Consider the following 20913-nt stretch of genomic DNA (forward strand, 5'->3'; position numbering starts at 1 on the left):
AGTTAAGTCACTATTTAAAGGTTCAGTAAGCAAGGGAATTGTCGGGTTATAACATCATCTCTGTTTAATGGGCTTAAATGTGTGCAACCTTATGTGGATCAAAACTATTGTAACAGAAAAGAAAACATGAAATGAAACTTAATTATAGGTACAATCAGAAATGGCAGAAACAGTGGCAGCATTAGCCTTCTAATTATCTCTGGATCTAAAAACAAAGTTTTGTGTTTGGAACGAGAAAAATATATTATGTCAGAGCTGGATGGTGTTTGCTGTTGTGCTGCCAGGTGTTGCAACTGCTCATTGTACCCTCAAAAACGTAAAATAATACATACACATAAACAAAAAGATGGGTTACAGGTTTTGATTAATGCCACAGTGCATGTTAGAAGTCTCCATCCATCAACACATACTGTTAAAAAAGCATTCTGCAAGGCTAAATGACGATGTGTGTGGCTACCATCCTGTCCCAGTGCATCAGTTTGGTAACCACAACATATTTCATATGAAGCCAGATGATGATTTAATATCGGACTGAGACTCTATATAATATCTAAATAATTCTATGTTACAAAGTGTTCTACAAAGTGCACTCACCAAGAATGGAAATTGTGAAGGAACCCAAGATAGTAAGGTAATATCTGACAATATCAGTGTTTAAATAAAAAAAATGTTCAAATGAATGTATTTTCATATGGCTTCATTGTGATACAAAACAATTAGCAAAAATAAATAAATAAATATATACATACATAAATAAATAAAAATACAGTAAATATTTAGACAGTAATGTTGAAATAATAGCATGAAACAAATATATTTGATCTGTTAAGACTTAAATAGTTACCGGAGTCTCTTCAATGGGAGACTCTTTATCCTCAATAGTGTCCTACACACAAAGAAATGTGGTTGTCAGCATCATTACACATTCATTTATTCAAATTAATAATGACACAAACTGCAATGATTAGTCAACAAATCTGTCTCTGGTCATGTCAGTATCTGGCTTCCCTTCATAACTGTTACTACTCATCTTTATCAGAGCCTGGATGCTTAAGAACATCTCTGTGAACTACTGTTGAACCTAAAAACATGTCTAAAAGCTTAAAAGTGAAGCTAATAATAAAAAAGCAGTATTCATAATTTCATAATTGGAAGGCAGTGAAATTATAAAATTGTATAAGTGAAATTACCAGAGCCGCCTCTGTAGGTGACTCCTTCTGTGTTTCTTGGACGGAAGCAGATTCCTACATGCAAATACAAAAACATTCATGCTATCTCCAATTTCTGTTATGCTTCCAAATAACACCACCTGTTTTCCTATCATATCTTAAATCTCATACATAATTCATTTGGACACATTGCAGGCTGTTTCTACAGAGAACAAGGATTTGCTAGATACAGTACATATGCGACAGTGCTGCATATGACTTGAGTTTCTCTTATGCAATTCATTAGACATAAGTTATAGTTACCGGGGCTTCTTCACTGGGTTGCTCCTTTTCTATGTCCTCAACTGGAAGCTAAAGAATGGTTGAGACTTTTTTTTATCAACAGTAAAATCTCAGGCTCAACCAGTCTTTGTAAAAACAATGTTATTTTAAGATCCATTACACTCTTAAAAATAAAGGTGCTTCACGATGCCATAGAAGAACCTTTTTGTCTACATGGTTCCATACAGAACCTTTCTGTTCCACAAAAGGTTCTTTGTGGCGAAAGAAGGTTCTTCAGATTATAAAAAGGTAAGAAAGAGATGGTTCTTTAAAGAACCTTTGACTGAATGGTTCTTTGTGGAACCAAAACTGGTTCTTCAATGGCATCGCATTTAAGCACCTTTATTTTTAAGAGTGTACATAACTGTGCTTCTGACATCCTACTGTTGCTAATGCAAAATAAAACCAACACTTAAAACTGATGCCAAAGCGTGTCCAAACTAAAAAAGAAAGCAATAAAAAGGATAATAATTGGTATGCCATTTTACACAAGTTAACACATTCAAAACACACTCCATATAAAAAAAAAAAAAAAAACTTATTTTAAAAGAACTTATGTAACTGGCTAATACAAAAGAAAAAGAAAATTCAGATCTTGCACTGGTAGTGTATGCAATTTTGTGTTATGGAAAAAATCTACACGTCAACAATATAATAAAACTATATTTATGTACACTTATTTCAATAATATAAAAATATTGTTAAAACATTTGTTAAATCAATGTTAAAACAAATCAAATGTTTTAAATCAAAGAACTTATGGGTTCCAAAACATATGGCTTTTTAAAATAAAAAAGGCAAGATGGCCAACATGCAGGCTTTGTTTTGAATTATTTTTCAGAGGTACATACCTCAGCCTGCTCAGCTGCCTCAGTCTCAGCAGACACTGGAGACTCCACAGTGGTCTTTATAAACAAGAGTACAGATATGATCAATGGCTACAGCTCATTTCTGATCAGTTTGATTTGAGGGAATACATGTATATGTAGCTGAAAACATAACATGATGATCATATCATGAAAGCAAGGGAAATAATCATGTTTCATGCACTGATGGAGAACGATGATGATGAAAAATTCTAAAAACACAGATATTTATGAAAATGATTAAAAAAAATAGGATCAACAGATTGATGTTAATTAAGATGACAATCATGCCAACTATGATGAGGATGAAGATGTTGTGATGAAGTGTTATCACAATAATGATGGAAAGCATTGACGTAAAAACGTTGACAATGGTGTTGATGATGACGATGATGATGGTGATGACTATTTCTGATGACGTTTAGAGTTGAACTCTTTGTGGCACTCACTGTGGCCATCTCTGCAGGGGGGCTTGAAGCCGTGATCTCCGCTGGTTGTGTGTCTGTAGGGGGAGTGGTGACAGGACCCTCTCCACCCTCAGGTACTGAGGCTGGGGCTGCTTCACCTTCTCCTTCAGCTACATCACCCTCTGGGGCCTCAGCCTCAGACTTTATATACATTTATAAGAGAACAATCAGAAAAACTGTCCAATGACACCTTCACTACTTGACCAGTATAAAACCACTTTGAAAGATCTATACTTTGCAACAGTAGTTGTACAGTCAGTACAGTGGGAATTTGAGGCACGACAATCATGGGAGAGCATGAAAACAAAATGATTGTCTTGATAAAAATGCATATGAAAACATTTTCCTACAAAAAACTCAAAAAATATATTACAAAGAAACATTCATGGAAATAAATAAATGCCCACTGACACTCATTAAGTAAGTATTTTTTTCAGGGATAGGATAGTACGGACCATTACAGTCAAAATCTTTATCTTTACTATCAAAAGACTGTCAACTCACCATCTTATCAAAGTCAGCCACAAATGTTGGGACTGTTGCAACCTAAAAACATAACAGAGAATAAAAAGGTAGAGTTAAGCAAATCAAATTTACTAGTATGAAATTTGAAACAAATCTGCTAGGTTAGACTGGAACATATATATATATATATTTTTTTTTTTTTTCAAAATAATTCCTGTGAGAAAACGTTTAATGGATCTTTTAGGGAAGAGGAATTAGTAGGGATCATTACAGCATTCGATATAAAACACCATTAGGTATATTAAAGCAGGGCCATAGTTATTTAACACCGGGTTCTGCATATTCATTGTAAAATTAGTGTCATCATTTACAAAAAATATTTTATTTGTTACTTGTAAAAAAACATATCATCAGGGCTGGACTGGGACAATATTTCGGCCCTGGCATATTTTGGTCCAGGCGGCCCACCACCACCACTCCTCTCTTTCTCTCTCTATATATAGCCTACATATGATATATACTACCAGTCAAAAGATTTTGAACAGTAAGATTTTTAATGTTTTTTAAAGAAGTCTCTTCTGCTCACCAAGCCCCCATTTATTTGATCCAAAATACAGCAAAAGCAGTAATATTGTGAAATTCTAGTTTTCTATTTGAATATATTTTAAAATGTAATTTATTCCTGTGATTTCAAAGCTGAATTTTCAGCATCATCACCAGTCACATGATCCTTCAGAAATCATTCAAATATTCAGATTTGCTGCTCAAAAACATTTTTTTTTATTATTATTATGCTGAAAACAGCTGAGTGGTTTTTTTTTTCAGGTTTCTTTGATGAATAGGAAGTTCAGAAGAACAGCATTTATCTGAAATAGAAATCTTTTGTAACATTTACATTTACATTTATGCATTTAGCAGACGCTTTTATCCAAAGCGACTTACATTGCAATCAAGTTACAGTTTTTACATTTTATCAGCTCTTGCTTTCCTGGGAATCGAACCCATGATCTTGGCGTTGCTAGAGGAATCTACTATTTGAGCTACAGGAAAGCTTTTAACATTATAAATGTCTTCCACTTTTGATCAATTTAAAGCATCCTTGCTAAATAAAAGTATTCATTTCTATAATCCCACATCCGGCCCCTCTGCATTAATTTTGTGGCCCGAGTCATGCGGGCCACAAAATTAATGTATTTTTATTACAGTTTGCGCTCAAAATATTGTAACTAACCACGCGCAGCACGCGCCAAACAACTTAAAAGAGAAGCGTTGACCAACGAAAGAAGACAACATGATTTTACTCCACAACATCAGTCGAGTGTTTGAAATAACTTCATTTTGTGAGCTGATGTGCGGTTTTTGTCACAGAACAAGGCAGATAATATATTCTATACAGTAAAGGCAATGTTGATTATCATTGGATTATAAATATAGGCTATTTTATTATTATGAAAATACCAGAGATGGCTTGAAGAACACAGTTAAACCATATATTGTCGCGTCGTATGTTTATTGTCGTATACTGTTGGATATTTAAATAAATAGTCAGATCGCAAACAGATTCAATCACCCTCGCAATCTTGTTCATAAATGACAGGATTCATATGTCTATTAAAGCCTTAAATCACAATGTAACGTTCAAATCTGTGCTCGCTCTGCCGCTGATACAGAGAGAGCAGTTTACTTATATGAAACATCTTTACAAAGTCTTTTGTATCGTTATTTCTGCGTTACAAACATTCAAATAATCACAGAAGTACTGGAATAAAAGTTTATAGTTCGGATATAAACACTGCTGTCTCTCAAAATAGAATAAATCACTTTTTTGAAAGTGAAGATGCTTCAAATAAAGATTGTATCAATTAGAACGTAACGCCAGCAGCTGCAGACAAGACTTAAACTGAGATTCGTTCAAAAAACATTGATTCATTCAGGAATGAAACAAGTGAAGTCTTTATTAGCAAGTCATGAAGTTATGAGTTATGAATTATTTGTTTAACTTTTTTATCAATTCGTTGAATATTATAAAGTCTGATGATGCAAATTGTAATTTGTGGCCCTTTGCATCGTATGTAGTTTAAATGCTTGGCCTCTTGAAAAAACTTGAAAAAATCCAGAAAAAAGAATCCAGAAAAAATGTACTCAACTGTTTTAAATATTGATGATAATAATAAAAATAATAATAAATGTTTCTTGAACAGCAAATCAGCATATTAGAAAGATTTTTGAAGGATCATGTGACACTGAAGACTGGAGTAATGATGCTAAAAATTCAACTTTGATCACAGGAATAAATTACAGTTTAACAGATATTCAAATAGAAAGCAGTTATTTTAAATAGTAAAAATATTTCACAATATTACTGCTTTTGCTGTATATCGGATCAAATAAATGCAGGCTTGGTGAGCAGAAGAGAATTCTTTAATAAACATTAAAAATCTTAATCTTCAAAAACTCTTGACTAGTAATGAAACAAGTGTTTACGTATTCTACACTCGTGGCGCGCGCACACATTAGGATAGGTTAGATGCCTGCCTCCGTTGCGAGTCCCTATCAAGCACTTTACCGATTCAACTACTCTTCTCTCCTCCTCCTGCCTGGCTCTTTGTGCTGCATCAGTCACCGCAGAGCAAGCCTGTTCTTGATAAAGCTGCTGTGAAAATGTGGGAAAAGCAGACGAGGAAGAAGTTGCGGTGAAGCGTTCTTTAGGCGGAGCAAAATACTTAATCACTCCGTCTATAGCGCATTGTGATTGGGTGGTTTACGCTGTCAATACAGGAGACAAACCAATGGACCAATGGACCACTGGCTGCTCGCTGTCCCTGCGTGATGGTCCTTGGCAAATAATAATAATAAAAAAAAAAAATTCTGTCGGTCCCTAAAGTGCTTCGGCTCACCGGGAAAATGCCCCGTATGCCCAATTACCAATCCAGCCTTGCATATCATGAATAATTTATAGACTCCCTGAGGGTTAAATTTTGTTGCAAATGGTGAGATCCAGCATTTAATTCTTATATTTTTTAAAGATATTCTTAAAATATTTACATTTTTTGTTTATAAACAAAACCACCAATTCTAAACATTGCTAAAATGCTATCATGCTAGCACAATCACTTTGGACAATGTGGCTGTTGTGTTTGACCACATTGACAGTAATTCATAATGTCATTATGAATTCTCTTTTAATCTATTGAAAAGTTAGATTAAACTTTCTACGCTCCTATTTACCTTAGAAAATCCGTTAAAAGCCTTGTTGGACACCTAAACCGAATTAAATAAGTAATTAGCATGAAAACCCTCAAAGACATGTATTTTAATTGCACAGACTTAGAGGACGGTAAATTCTACTTGAATTTAGCAAACCCAACAAACTATGAAAGCAAGCAAAGGAGAGAGAGGAGAACAGGTCTCGGGACTGTGGTCTGTGGGAGGGGTTCCAGGGTCCAAAGGGTTTTGTAGCAGGAAAATAGTATTTCATCTGCAGGCAGGAAAGGAGGGGAATATTCTTGCTGTAGTCTACTCTACACTAAGCTAAGCAGAGTGGCAGGAAGTCAGGTACCTCTTCCAGCTCTGTATCTATTTCTTGGTATAACTTTCCATATCTCCGGTTTGCAACTTCGTCTTCAGACAGGTCTGAGTTCTCTGGCTCTTTATGACAGACCTGGTCCTCTGCAATGGTACTTTTAGGATTAGAGGTGTCTTGTTGCCCAGGGAAGGAGGTAAAGGGGTCTTGAGATGGAACAGCCTCACCTGGCCAGCCTGCTGTAAAGTTTCCTTGGCCGTCAGAAGAGAAGAAGCCACTGCTATCACTCACCTCCTGCCAGGAGCCTTTACTGGAGTTCTCAGAGTCTGCAGCTGGTGCAGGAAAAGCTGCCCACTGGGCAAACCCATTGGCATGTCCAGTTTTGTCATCAAAGACATCAGAGTCTTTTTCTTCTCCACCAATCTCCTTTGTCCCAGAGGATTCCCAACCCCCTGCCCATCCCTGGCTGTTCTCACTGGTGAATGGGTCCCCACCACTTTCATTGGTGAAAGGATCAGATGTGACCTCATGAGCAAATGGGTCCTGATTGCCCCCAGTAGCAAAAGGGTCTGATGTGAATTCAGTGGCAAAGGGGTCCGCTGCCCACTGTCCTTCGCCTGCTGGCTGGGTCTCTGCAAACGGATCGGAATGAAACCCAATTTTTTGACTCTCTGTTGATAACCCTTCAGTACCAAAAATATTGCTGCCTGTAGTAGCAAAGGGATCACTCCCAGAAAAGCCACTGGGATCTTGGTCCGAGTTGGCAAATGGATCGTTTCCATTCCCAAATGGGTCATCCCCAGATGTTCCAAAAGGATCATCCCCTGTACCAAATGGATCATTACCTTCAGTGTCAAATGGGTCTGAACTCGGAGTTGATTCAAGAACATTTTGAGGCGTATTTGCTCCTGCTTTGGCTGGGTCTGAAAGCGGCTCATCCAAGCTCTCATTTTCAAGCTCTGAGACACATGATGTTGCTTCAGGCTGATCCCAGTTGGCTGCAAATGCATCGCCACCAAACTCAGAGTCAGCAGGGGTAATCTGCTCAGGGACACCATCAGCTGTGCCCCAGTCTGCAAAGCACTTTTGGGCCACAGTGCCTTGTTCTGGTGCCACAACTGGATTCTCATTCTCGGCACATTCAAGCTCATCATCTGCACTGACCCACCCACCGTTTTGTCCCGGGACATCACCCCATTCTTCAGCAGTCTCGTACTCTGACCCGGATCCATCTAGATCAACCTGGCTAGACAGGCCCCATCTGGAACTATCTCCCCCTATGCCCTCCGTGGGATCCTGAATCTCCTGACCAAACTCATTGGTGAATATGATTCCAGGCATTGGTTGCAAGCCCACTGTCTCCTCTGTATCTCTCTCCTCTGACCTGCAACCTGCCTTTTCTTCTGCCCATTCCACTTGATTTTTAGCCCAGTCTGTCTGACCTTCCTCTACACTGTCTTTCTCCTGTCCTGGATGCTGTTGTTTGGCCTCGTCACCCCCCACAGCACAGGGATCACAGTCTGGGTTTGGCTCAGGATAGTTTTCCGGATTCCAGGCTCTAACCTCATCTGTGGCTGCCTCTCCTTGAGGCTGCGATGCTGCCTCTGTAGGCCAAGCTTCGGCAGGTGGCCATCCCTGCCCATCCACTGCAGGTTGAGCATTTTCAGATTCCTCTGCACCCGTAGTGGCAGAAGAGCCAAAGTCAGCTGCCCAGTTGGCAGTGAAGCCAGCATCTGCCGCCTGATCAAGGAAAGAAAGATAATAAGTGGTTACTGTCCAAATAAGTTTCCCCCATGATGGGGGCCAACAGAGGAGTGGACAGGGGGGCAAAAGAAGACAGATTTAAGTAGGAATATTTTGATTGAGAACCATGGTGCATGAATATGTGTAAACCGCAATGTCACACTGGAGAAATGGGGAACAGATTTCTAATTTGTAACATTAATGAATAAATTAACATTTAAGAAGTTTTATGCCATTTTTCCAAAGTCTTGAAAGCTGGAGGTTAAATCTGCCATGAACTTTAATTACATTTGCAATTTCTTTCTACTAAAACACTCTAGTCAGTCATTACTTACGGGCTGTGCAGGCTGTGCAGCATTTCCCTAGAAATGAACAGAGATATCAGAGGTATTTGCTGTAAAATTAATGCTCAACAGGAACGTCTGTAAGCGTGTCATGAAATTACAGCAATATCTTCACATTTCATGTCAGTGCAAATTTATTGTTTTACGAGACTACAAATCTAGGGCACTTTTTTGACATCAGGACAGGAGACAAGATTCTGTCATCAAGTTACTAATAGCACCAAGATTGCTCTCTTTTACATCAGCTCACATAGATCAAAGAGTACAGTCAAAGAAAGCAGATTACCGTCCAAAGATCCCAAGGTAGTGTCTGCAAGAAAAAAATATGCAAGAATTTAAGCTTTATTTCCTTATTGATTGATTCATGTTATTACAGTAGAAATAAAAGTAGAATGATTGCTAAGCCATGCAAATTTTTATTTGACTTGTCACTGTCTCTAATTTTTAATACAATAAGCAGAGTGCGAAGAAGGACCTGAGATATGGGTGATTGGGTCTGCCCAATAGGTGTACTGGCATCAGGTTTGAACGGATCAAAATCCAAGTCCAGAAGAGATTCCCCGGGTTTCTCATTTGGCTAAAGTAAGAACATAAAATGAACTGACTATTAAATAAAGTCAAGTGTTGCATATGTAAACTATTTTACCTCTACCTTTTTCCATATTATCAGTAAAATAAGTGAATGCTCACTCACCTGTGGTGATGTAACACTAATCTCTGGAAAACCTCCATCGAACAGGTCGATTATCTGCTCTTGTTGGAGCTCCTTGGTTGGAGTAACTTTTGGAGGAGGTGGTTTTGGAGGTCCCATCTTGAGCTGATATGAAGAGATACCATGTGTGCCTTTGAACCTCACAAATCAAACCTCACAAATACTGGTCAAGCAGAGCATTTGTACTCATTTTAGTGCTGCATATCATGAATATACTGCAAACTTCCTAACTACTTGAATCTTCATTCTGAATGCTGCTGTACTTTGAGGGGTTTCAGTCCTACCTGTGAAGGTGATTTGGGTCGAGGTGGGCCGGGAGAAGTGGGCCTTAGTGTGTGGTTGGGGCTGGCAGCTGGGCTGCTGTCAGGGCTCTCATCATCAGGTGGGGTGGGAGTCCTGGCTAATCGCAGGGGCCCTGAGTCACTGACAATAAAAAATGACACAAATTAACATCTTGATAGCTTCTTTTATTCTGAATATTTTATTTTCACTAGCTCAGAGCTCTTGGTAGAGATTTCTAAGAAGGGAAGCTTGCAAACAATATGTCTGAGCTTTGATATGTGATCTATTTAAGAGATGGTCTTACTTCATCAAAGTTTCCATTGTGTCCAAGTACTGTTAAATTTATCACAATGAGCTCTACTTATCACCCTGTTTTTCACTTTGAAGCTATATTTGGATGTAATGATGCACTTTTAGTGTAGGACAAGTTTGAGAATCACTAAAAATAATAAAGTTAAATAACAATGCATTATTTTGTAAATTAAAAGCAAGAGAGAAACATTTGAAGCATAATTACCCATCACCTACCAGAACAACAAAACTAAACACTCTAATCTGCCTCAAGCACAGTGCTGTTGAACTATGGGGGTTCACTGCACTACAAACCAATTTTGTGCACAGGACATTTACTTACTAAAGGTGTTCTTTCACAAAGAACAAAGGTGTTTTCCTTTCTAAACTAAGAACAGTAAACCTCCACTTACCGCTTCACTCTGTAACGGGAAGAACACGAAAAGAGCCAAACCATATGTTTGATTAAAAGCCAGAATTATGGCAATAATCTTGTTCTTATCTTTTTTCATTATAACATGACAATTCTTCAATCTTTGTCTACTATGTACAACCATCAGTGCCATCAGCCAATAAGTACATTCTGTGCAGGGAGGTTAATGGAGGTTAAAGACTGTTCCTTACCTGGGTGCTCCCTGAATCGTGAACATTTTGTCCGAGTGCTGTTCAGCGAGCTTATTCATCACTTCATACAGTTTATGACAGAGCTGGATCCAAAACATAGAGAAAGAAAGAAATGTAAACAAAATTATAATTATTAAAAGAACTTGAGCACAATCACTTGTCATTCAGGTACTGTGGTACTACTGAATATGCTTTTGCGCCTGCTAAAATCTTTTATTTCATTCCTTTTTACTGGCATAAACTTGTTCTTGATCACACAATCATTAATAAAACAATAGTATGCAAACCATAATACGTTCATAATGGTAATTCATCATCACCTTCATGAACAATGAATGCTCAAATGACAGGTTTTTCTTAATTTGAAATAAAGTAAAACAAATGTTTTTCATTCCTTCAATGAAAGTAAAAATAATGCATGCGTCAATAGAGTGATGCATTGAACTCTATAGTTATCACATTGACACAAATAGAGCAGACCTTTGCAGTAGTTTCTGTGCTGAGCTGCATTGTTTACCCCTTCTGGCGAAAAAGTCTTTAACAATGCACTGATTCCCACTGATGGCCACATGCTGTGTCTAATAATAATAAACATAATCTACCAATGCGGGGTTCCCAGCTAAAACATTATAACCTTCAGTGTGGACCCAAAATGACTTATAATGACAGATGTGGAGGAAAAAATCAAAGTCTAGATAATAAGATAAAGAGCAATATTCAGTATTCAAAGAGTATTTAGTTATCTATTGGTTGAATGTAGAGCAGGCAGTGCATTTAAAAAAGTTGCTTTCCCACACTGCATTGTTAAAGAGTTAATTAGCCCTATAAATATCACTCAATCGATCATCAGTGTCTCTTCTGTGATTTAGAAAACAGACACACACACACACACACACACACACACACACACACACACGTTATCTGTCTTTCATGAGTAATAGCTACAGCACAGCTAGCAGCTTGAATAGAAAATGAGATTTAAGACGAAGCATGAGAGCTTTTCTCTGACTGACTGCATGGATCAGAAACAAAGCTCCTAATCTTACTATGTAAAACTGAATTTTGTCATAAACCGCTCTTGAAAACACAGTTGCCTGTGACGGCCCTATTAACCCCCATATAGCAGGAACTATTCCTAGGATGTCAATCACAGGTGACTCACAAGGAGGGGCTTCAAGAGCTTTAGAAATTAAACCCACTCACAAAAGAGATCTCCCTATGAAATCGGGCTTCCAGGCTGGAGACGTTCCGGAAGGTGCTCACATAGAACCCCACTCGACTGCAAAGAGCAAAGGAGAAGAATAATGATTAGACTCCTGCCTCCAACAAGTGCGCAATATGTTGAAGAAGCATCTGGACGATGCTCAAAGAGAAAACAGATGGATGCTGGTGAAGTCATGAAGAGTTAGGAATTCCTTGTTTCTATTTTTAAAAAAAACAATAACTTTGTACCATATATGTGAAAAGTACTACTTATGTGAAAAAGGCAAATGTGATGCACTAACACAAACCTCTGCACATCAGCAAGATATTAAAGCTTTGTAATCCTTTTTAAACAAAGAATGGGAAATCATATCTGCAAGTTGCTGCTATAAACTAAAATGCCAGTAAAAACCAGAAAATCCTAAATAATACAAATCTAAAGTGAAATGGCCATTTTTGACGTCTGCAACAGCTTTGAATGTATCGCAGTAATTTTTCTCTCTGGTCTGAGCTGAAATGAGCATGGCTGCAGGGCCTGGTGCAGAGAGGAAGCTGCCCATTGGATAGATTATGTAACCAGGCTGTTGCTCCAGTGAGCAGACAGACCCTCTCAGCAAAACAACATACTGCTTACCAGAGCATATTCACCACAACACACAACTGACCATAAGGTACAGTATTATACACCTTACTCATATTACCATCAAAATACTGTCTACAACAACACTCAAAATAAAATACTAGGTAGTTAAAGGGATAGTTCACCCATCATTTACTCGGTAGCACTTTATTTTACAGTCCTGTTCCTCATGTGCATACTATGTACTTATTGTAGTAATTACAATAACTAGGTACTAACCCTCAACCTAACCCTACCCCATGTAGTTACCTTATATTACCAGTACTTTCTTGGGTAAGTACACTGTAAGTACATGTAAGTACACGTACTGTAAAATAAAGGGCAACCATTTACTCAGTCACGTTGTTCCAAACCTCGTCTGTTTTTGTCCAAATAATAAAAAGTCAATGCAGTCCAAAACAACATTAGACCAAATTGACTTTCACTGTATGAAAACAATAATCTTTCCATGGTAGAAAGAAAGACTTTCATTATATGGACAAACACAGAAGGAAAGAAAGGCATACAGGTCTGGAATGACATCAAGGTTACTAAACAATGACAGAATTTTTGTTTTAACTGTTCCTTTAATAACGCATATTACTGCAATATACAGGATACTGCACAGCATAACTACATATATGCAGTTCCACATGTAGAGTAAATCAGTTACATGAATACAGTTACATGAAAAAAACATTGTAAGTGCTCTAAATAAATAAATGGTGAATAATTCTAGACACTTACATTCTGATCTTTGTGACAAAGTAGATGACTCCTGTTGTGTAAACCAGCTATTTATAGCATGTAACCACATCTACCATTTCAGTCCTGCTATTATCATCGATATGAATGTTGTCCATATCCAACTCATTCAATCAACAATGCAGAAATACAGTACCCTTCAACCCACACGTCAGACCACTAGCTTAACGCCACAGAGTTCCTTTAAATATTAACTCCCGCCAGACAAACATGAAAAGCAAGGATGTTTTTGCGACAAGAAAAACAGTATTCTTCATAAATTACATTCTACAAGTTTGCCACATTTTCTTCTTAGATCACTGCAGCATGTTCCTTTCCCTTTAAAAGTGTTTATAAAACAACATCTTACCTCCTCTACTGTATGTAACCGCAGCGGTGACATGAGTGTTCACAGCTAGCATGCTGTGCAACTAATGGATAAATGTGGAATGCTGGGATGTAAATGTACATTCCAGGAAGTCCTTTGGTCAAATGAAATCAATATTATCGGCCAGAGCCTTGTATTGTCAGGGCACCAGGCTGTAACTATTACTGCCACCCCTCTGAGAGTACAGTAATTATACTGGGCATGATATGGCAAGGCCTTTGTTATATAAGAGATTGATGGCTAATTATTGAGCTAGTCTCGCATAGAATGTTAAGAACCTGTTAGTGTTGAATGTGAACAAAGTGTCAAAACATGACCCACCGAAATGTCCAACTAGAACAATGCAAACAGCGAGGCAATTTTAACTATCTTGGTCTTTTTCGCACCATATAGACATCTGTAATGAATCCATACAATTTATAATCTGGTGGTCTCATCGTATCAAATGTTTATTAACAGAATTAAAATAATGAACCAGCTACTATAGAAAGACATCAGGATACCCTAGTAAATTTTAAAATACACTGAACAAAATTATAAACGCAACACTTTTGTTTTTGCCCCCATTTTTCATGAGCTGAACTCAAAGATCTAAGACTTTTTCTATGTACACATTTCTCTCAAATATTGTTCACAAATCTGTCTAAATCTGTGTTAGTGAGCACTTCTTTGCCGAGATACTCTGAAACTATGGAGCGAATTTTGTGCCAATATTCATCAAACAAATTCAGTGTTTTACAAATAAACACAATCTGCTTTGCAAAGAAAAACTCGACTTTCAAACAAACACAAAGTGATTTGCAAATACAAAACTCTATTTGAGAGAAAATGCAGAGGTATGGACAAATATATTTATTGTGTGTTGCAACTGTGAGACTCCTTTGCCTTTTTATGAGGAAACTTGGCTTGATTTTCTCACAAATGCGTGTTGGGAGATTTTCTCACAAATGCGTGCAGGCTGATTTTCTCACACGTGCAATTAAGCAACTTTCTTTTCCAAAAACAGCAGATGGCGCTGTCGGTTAATTTACACTAGTCTCCCGAGACCTGAAACACCTCTTTACCTTTTCAGACCAGTATGAGTGGGGAACAGGTGAGTTTCTGTCTTACTATCTCTATAATTAACCATTTAGATGTTTTCAAAAAGCGATACTACCACAGTGTCAGTGAAATTCACAACAAGTGCTCTAAAACTGTTAGCATGATTGATTAGTTCAAAAATCAGGACCGACATGGCTAAACATTTAACTAGGCAGTCTTTCCCTATAAAAACGTATCCATTCTCCGTACCTCTTATCCTCTGTTGGATCGCGGGATATAGAATATATAACATTCAAAATAATGCAGGGGTATAACAATATATCGTGTCACAATATATTGTAATACTAAAATGCAAATGTATAGTGGATAGCGACAATATTGTGTACCAAAAATGAAAGCATTTTGAATTTTATTTTTACATTAGGTCAAGTGAGATTTATTGTCTTTCTGCTATATATGTTGAGACATAGCCTCCAGTGAAGAGAAATGTTGTAGGCTACCTCTGCAGTAAAAGTTTAAACAAGTATAAAACTACACATAGAAAACGTACTGAAAGGAGTAGGCTAAACTAATTATACAAATAGGCTACTATAATCAAACTAGTTAAAGTTCAGGTGAGCTTTATTGTGATTCAGCTATATAAATGTACCAAAATATAATCTAAACATTAATATCCCTTACGAAAATTAACCATGGTTTTACTAAATAAATACCATGGTATTTGTAGTAAAGCTGCCTATATTGAAATGGTAACCTGCAAAAAAACATGATTACCACACTTTTACTATAGTAAAACCAACTTTAATTGTCATAAGGGATATCATAGTTTATTATCATATTTATGTTTATATATAGTATAGTAATATACATGCCTTGTACAACATGTAAAACTAAAAGTGGCCTGTAAGGAGATATTTCATATTTCAACCAATATACCAGCAGATTTTAGTCTGACAATAGCCTGTTTGGAAAAATCCAACTAAAATTATGTAGCTTTTTATATAAGGCCGAGCAACATTTTAACTCATGAAGTTAAGAATAAAAGGCTACCGTCAGGAATTATATTAGTGGCTCTTTAAAATGCAAACGTTCGTCATCTGAGTCACTCCGAGAAGAGTCCTCGCTGTCCAGAGTGTGTCTTCACCCGTGTAGCATGTTGTTTATTAAACCACTGTTTATTAAAATGCTGAATTTAATATTACATCAGCGTGAACTTGTTCCTTCTCCCCAATTCACAGGACAAGAGTGACACCAGAAGAGAAATATTCATCATTTTGCTTAGCTAAAAAATACGTAATTATTTTAGACAAATGATAGCACAGTTACATCATTTAAAAAAAAAAGTTTAAGATATTGTACTAAATAATGTGATTTGTTTTCATTTTTTTATTAATAATTAATGACCTCTTGGGTGATATTACTATATCTGATACTAAATTAAATTGTCTAAGCTTTCATTTTTGGTACACAATATTGTTGCTATCCATTATACATTTGCATTTTTGTATTACAATATATTGTGACACGATATTTTGTTATAGCCCTGCATTGTTTTGAATGTTGAACAATTGTATCAATATATGTATATTCTATATCCCGCAATCCAACAGAGGATAAGAGGTACGGAGAATGGATACGTTTTTATAGGGAAAGACTGCCTAGTTAAATGTTTAGCCATGTCAGTCCTGATTTTTGAACTAATCAATCATGTTAACAGTTTTACAGCACTTGTTGTGAATTTCACTGACACTGTAGTAGGGTCACTTTTTGAAAACATCTAAATGGTTAATTATAGAGATAGTAAGACAGTCATACTGGTCTGAAAAGGTAAAGAGGTGTTTCAGGTCTCGGGAGACTAGTGTAAATTAACCGACAGCGCCATCTGCTGTTTTTGGAAAAGAAAGTTGCTCAATTGCACCTGTGAGAAAATCAGCCTGCATGCATTTGTGAGAAAATCAAGCCAAGTTTCCTCATAAAAAGGTAAATGAGTCTCACAGTTGTAACACACAATACATATATTTGTCCATACCTCTGCATTTTCTCTCAAATAGATTTTTGTATTTGCAAATCACTTTGCTTTTGTTTGAAAGTAGAGTTTTTCTTTGCAAAGCAGATTGTGTTTATTTGCAAAACACTGGATTTGTTTGATGAATATTGGCACAAAATTCGCTCCATATGAAACGACTTTGGAGACGGCTTATGGTAGAGAAATGAACATTCAATTCACGGGCAACAGCTCTGGTGGACATTCCTGCAGTCAGCATGCCAATTGCATGCTCCCTCAAAACTTGCGATATCTGTGCTATTGTGCTGTGTGATAAAACTGCACATTTTAGAGTGGCCTTTTATTGTGGCCAGCCTAAGGCACACCTGTGCAATAATCATGCTGTCTTATCAGCATCTTGATATGCCACACCTGTGAGGTGGATGGATTATCTCGGCAAAGAAGAAGTGCTCACTAACACAGATTTAGACAGATTTGTGAACAATATTTGAGAGAAATAGGCCTTTTGTGTACATAGAAAAAGTCTTAGATCTTTGAGTTCAGCTCATGAAAAATGGGAGCAAAAACAAAAGTGTTGCGTTTATAATTTTGTTCAGTGTACATTTATTTCATAATGAGTATAGTTCAAATCTATTAACATATTTCTGGAAATATCGCTCAAGACTTACTCATATAAAAATTATTATGAAACTTTATTTGGAGTACTACACAATGCACATTTCTTAATATTAATCCTAAAAATGTTTTAATGTCACTATTGATGAGGATTGTATGATCTTTGAATAATATCGGTCTTTACATTTCTTAATATTAAGCCTAAAATGTGTTTTAATGTCACTATAGATGAGAATTGTATGATCTTTGAATAATATCAGTCTTCAAATACAAGATATTTAAAGTATACCTATAGTATACTTGCAATAGTTCCACTTTAGTACAAACAAATATACTTCAGTACATCTTTAGTTGGACTTCAGCACTACTTTCGCACAATTAAATTAAGCACAAAATTAGTTTTTCCAATTTAGCAGACTTTAAGTATACCAGTTTAGTCTACCAAAAGTACAAGGTATTTTTATTGAGTACATAAATATGTAAATGTATTTGTATTACAGTTAGCATGAAATAAATGTATTTCAAATTTTAGTAAATTTATTTTTCACTAGGGTAACCAAACCAGAATGCTTTTAATGTAGTATAAAACTCAGATTTCAGTAACAGTCAATCTTAAAATGTCTCACCTATCCCAGAGTGTGGGCAGTTCATCCTGCAGGCCAACATTGAGATCATCAAAAACCCTTTGGGCCTTTTTCAAGTCGTCCTCTGCCTACATGCACACAGATATGGCACATATGTTCAAGCGATTGCTCAGATGACTGTATCAGCAATTCTACGGTTTCAGCAATTTTATTTATAACATTTTAAAGACCAAGTTGTGATGCACAAACAGAAAAGACTTGTATACTTTTGCTATCTTCTTCTCATTCCTCATGGTTGAAGCCTGCAGGGTCTCAAGATGGTGTCTTGCACTGTCATAGTCAATTAACTTCCTGCTTCTCTTTGCGACACGTATCTGGAGGGAGGGAAAACACTTGTGGTTACTATGGTTACCCTTCAGCTGAATGTTTTGCATTTATTCTCAGCGATGCGCTGGCACGTGCGTCATCTTAAACAATATGGATGATGATAGGGATTTGAATGATCCATCCCTTAAAACCAATTCAGCAAGAGTAAAATGAGTTTGGCACCTTGAGATCTGGGAACTGAGTCAAATATGTTTCCAGTGTGTCGATGGTAGAGTCTACCAGCTTCTGATGGAAGTCCTCCCACAGAGTATCACAGTTCTGCAGAGGAGACAGGACAGCCATCAGCCAGATTAACCGAGAGCATTTGACAAGCGTGAGAGATTTAACAAAGAGGCGGAAGAGAGAATCTACTGTATAACCCCCTTTGAATGTTATTTTGCGGCTCCTGCAACATAAACAGATGAGTTTAGGTGTTGGATTTATGATTCAGCAGCAGGGAAATTAAAATCTAATTAGGCTCTTACTCATTCACAGAGGATGCAAATCAGATTCAGGAAGCTGAATTCATCGCTCCCCCTTGGTGAGGTGTGAGTAAACAAAAATGAGCGTCCTTGGGTAAATGAAATTGAAATTCTCTGAGGACAGTGTTGAGTCACAGCCTCACTCACCATACTAAAAATGACATATGTCATTATCCACTATTAATAACGCCCTCCCTCAAACACCATCATCTGTGTGCCTGCGTGTAGAAGGACAGATGGCATGGTTTGATTTTTTTTTTTCATCAGTTTGACACATGAACTTTCTCTGCTGCTAGTGTAAAAAGTGCTGCATCTTCTGCAATTTATCTTCAACAGCAAAAAGACCATGACACATATTTCTTTTCTATAAATAATAATTATATACATACCTATACGCTATAATTCCAGCTATTACATTCGCTGTATGGGAATTTAAACAGCCCGAGGATTAACATGACCAGTTGACATGACCCCTTCTGAATCTATCTTATAAACTGTATGTGAAATGCATGTGCATGGGCTGCATAATAGACCTTAATGGCTCAGTGACTTGACCCCATTTTCCCTAAAAGGCACAGCATTTTAGCTTTGGCTCAGGTACTGAGTACAAATCCCTCAGCTGAGTCGTGTGAGAGACTGCCAAAACCTCTTGCCTGTTCTTAAACCTCAGATCTCACCAGAACTGACAAGAATGTTCTTGAGTTGGTGAGAACGAACGCCATTTTTATACTCAAATGAACAAAATTCTCAGGTTACCAGAGGTCAGGTATTTAATTTTCACCCACTTTCACAACAGTTCTTGAAGCTGAAGCTGCGAAGAGAAATCAACACCTATCCTTGATTTTTAGCAGCTCTTTTGACGCTGTGTTACATATGCAATTACTCAGAATTGCCCACAAGCCATTTGTATGATGGATCTCATCAACTTGTCACCACTAATATCTAATATTTATTTTCTCTATAAAAGCAGTAGTATATTTTACGATACTTGGAAAATATTCTTCCTTGTAAATTTGTCAGTGGTCATGTATTTGAAATGCTAGTACTAACACAACTATAATTCTAGCTACCTTTCCAATGGTCACAACGTCATCTTTGCCGTGCCAGTCAGGCTCATATACTTCATGTAGGGACTCTGTCAGGTTTCTAGAAGCTTGCTGCATCCCTGCAATCATAACAAAAAACAGAAACTAGTTCAGTATAGAGCAGGCATGTGTATGTACTTGTATGTGTGTATTTTGCAATGGTTCACCTTTCACAGCTGCTATGTAGGCCTTCATCTCCCTCTGTAGCCTAGAGCCCTCAAACTATGGATCAGAACACAAAAGAGGAGATTTATTGTGATTTTTAAGGCTCATCACATCAGGCATTAAACAACACAGGCTGATATTGATATACAAGTGAGTTTTTTTCAGATTTTTTCACAAAATGGCAGTAGTTTTATATATACACTACCGTTCAAAGATTTGGTCAATTTTTTTTTTCTTTGCTTACACTTTTTGTTTATATATAAATAAAATACACATTCATTCTGAGCAAGTCAAAAACACTGCTGAAGTGAATCAAAACAATAAAAACCTCTTCATGCTGCAGACTATAATAACCAGAGTTTCAAGCGATGGAGAATAATTGCTGTCCGTGGTGCTGAAATCACAGCATCACACTGAAAATCACAGGAAGTCATACAAAAGATGTGCTCACAATGAGCTCTCCAGTCAATGCAGCAGATGGAAGTCATTTCATTCTCTACACAAGACTCAGAAATCCTGAGACAGCAAAAGGCTACAAAGGAGATTTGAAATGAAAAGCGCAAATGGCCTCTATCAACTCTGATGAACTATCTCTACACAATATGGTTAAATAATGTGCTTTTAGATGCAGAAATATTTCAGCATAAAATGAAAATTTTTAATGAGTGTCTCATCACTCACTGTAAAAAGTGATAAGTTGACTTAACTTAAAAAACTGAGGAAACCTGTTGCCTTAAAGTTATTAAGTAAATAATAATTTAAAAAATAAGTTAAGTGAATTGTTAAGTAATTTTAGCAAAAGTACTAGT

General features: G+C 36.9%; 1 protein-coding gene and 1 long non-coding RNA gene across 5 annotated transcripts in view; one reads left to right on the top strand and one right to left on the bottom strand.

Annotated features, from left to right (window-relative positions):
* Positions 1-20913, bottom strand: part of amph (amphiphysin) — a 35435-nt gene that overhangs the window by 3756 nt on the left and 10766 nt on the right. For 2 of the 4 annotated variants that reach the window (XM_058744654.1, XM_058744637.1), the window contains exons 3-23: positions 20107-20161; positions 19925-20019; positions 18556-18651; positions 18273-18380; positions 18049-18134; positions 12011-12086; positions 10808-10890; positions 9895-10033; positions 9593-9715; positions 9374-9475; positions 9185-9208; positions 8890-8916; positions 8375-8551; positions 6517-6549; positions 5855-5941; positions 3328-3369; positions 2806-2964; positions 2342-2395; positions 1473-1520; positions 1191-1244; positions 845-886 (exon numbers count right to left, since the gene is read on the bottom strand). In XM_058744654.1, coding sequence (XP_058600637.1) covers positions 845-886; positions 1191-1244; positions 1473-1520; positions 2342-2395; positions 2806-2964; positions 3328-3369; positions 5855-5941; positions 6517-6549; positions 8375-8551; positions 8890-8916; positions 9185-9208; positions 9374-9475; positions 9593-9715; positions 9895-10033; positions 10808-10890; positions 12011-12086; positions 18049-18134; positions 18273-18380; positions 18556-18651; positions 19925-20019; positions 20107-20134 — 1683 coding nt within the window. In that variant the 5' untranslated portion in view covers positions 20135-20161. The remainder of the gene's footprint in view (positions 1-844; positions 887-1190; positions 1245-1472; positions 1521-2341; positions 2396-2805; positions 2965-3327; positions 3370-5854; positions 5942-6516; positions 6550-8374; positions 8552-8889; positions 8917-9184; positions 9209-9373; positions 9476-9592; positions 9716-9894; positions 10034-10807; positions 10891-12010; positions 12087-18048; positions 18135-18272; positions 18381-18555; positions 18652-19924; positions 20020-20106; positions 20162-20913) is intronic. The other 2 variants (XM_058744646.1, XM_058744662.1) reach the window with 1 other exon arrangement.
* LOC131520505 (uncharacterized) overlaps positions 1-20913 on the top strand; it is a 34928-nt gene that overhangs the window by 2165 nt on the left and 11850 nt on the right. The window lies entirely within an intron of this gene.

This window comes from Onychostoma macrolepis, chromosome 02 (genome assembly GCF_012432095.1).
Source record: "Onychostoma macrolepis isolate SWU-2019 chromosome 02, ASM1243209v1, whole genome shotgun sequence".
In the NCBI taxonomy this organism is placed as follows: domain Eukaryota; kingdom Metazoa; phylum Chordata; class Actinopteri; order Cypriniformes; family Cyprinidae; genus Onychostoma; species Onychostoma macrolepis.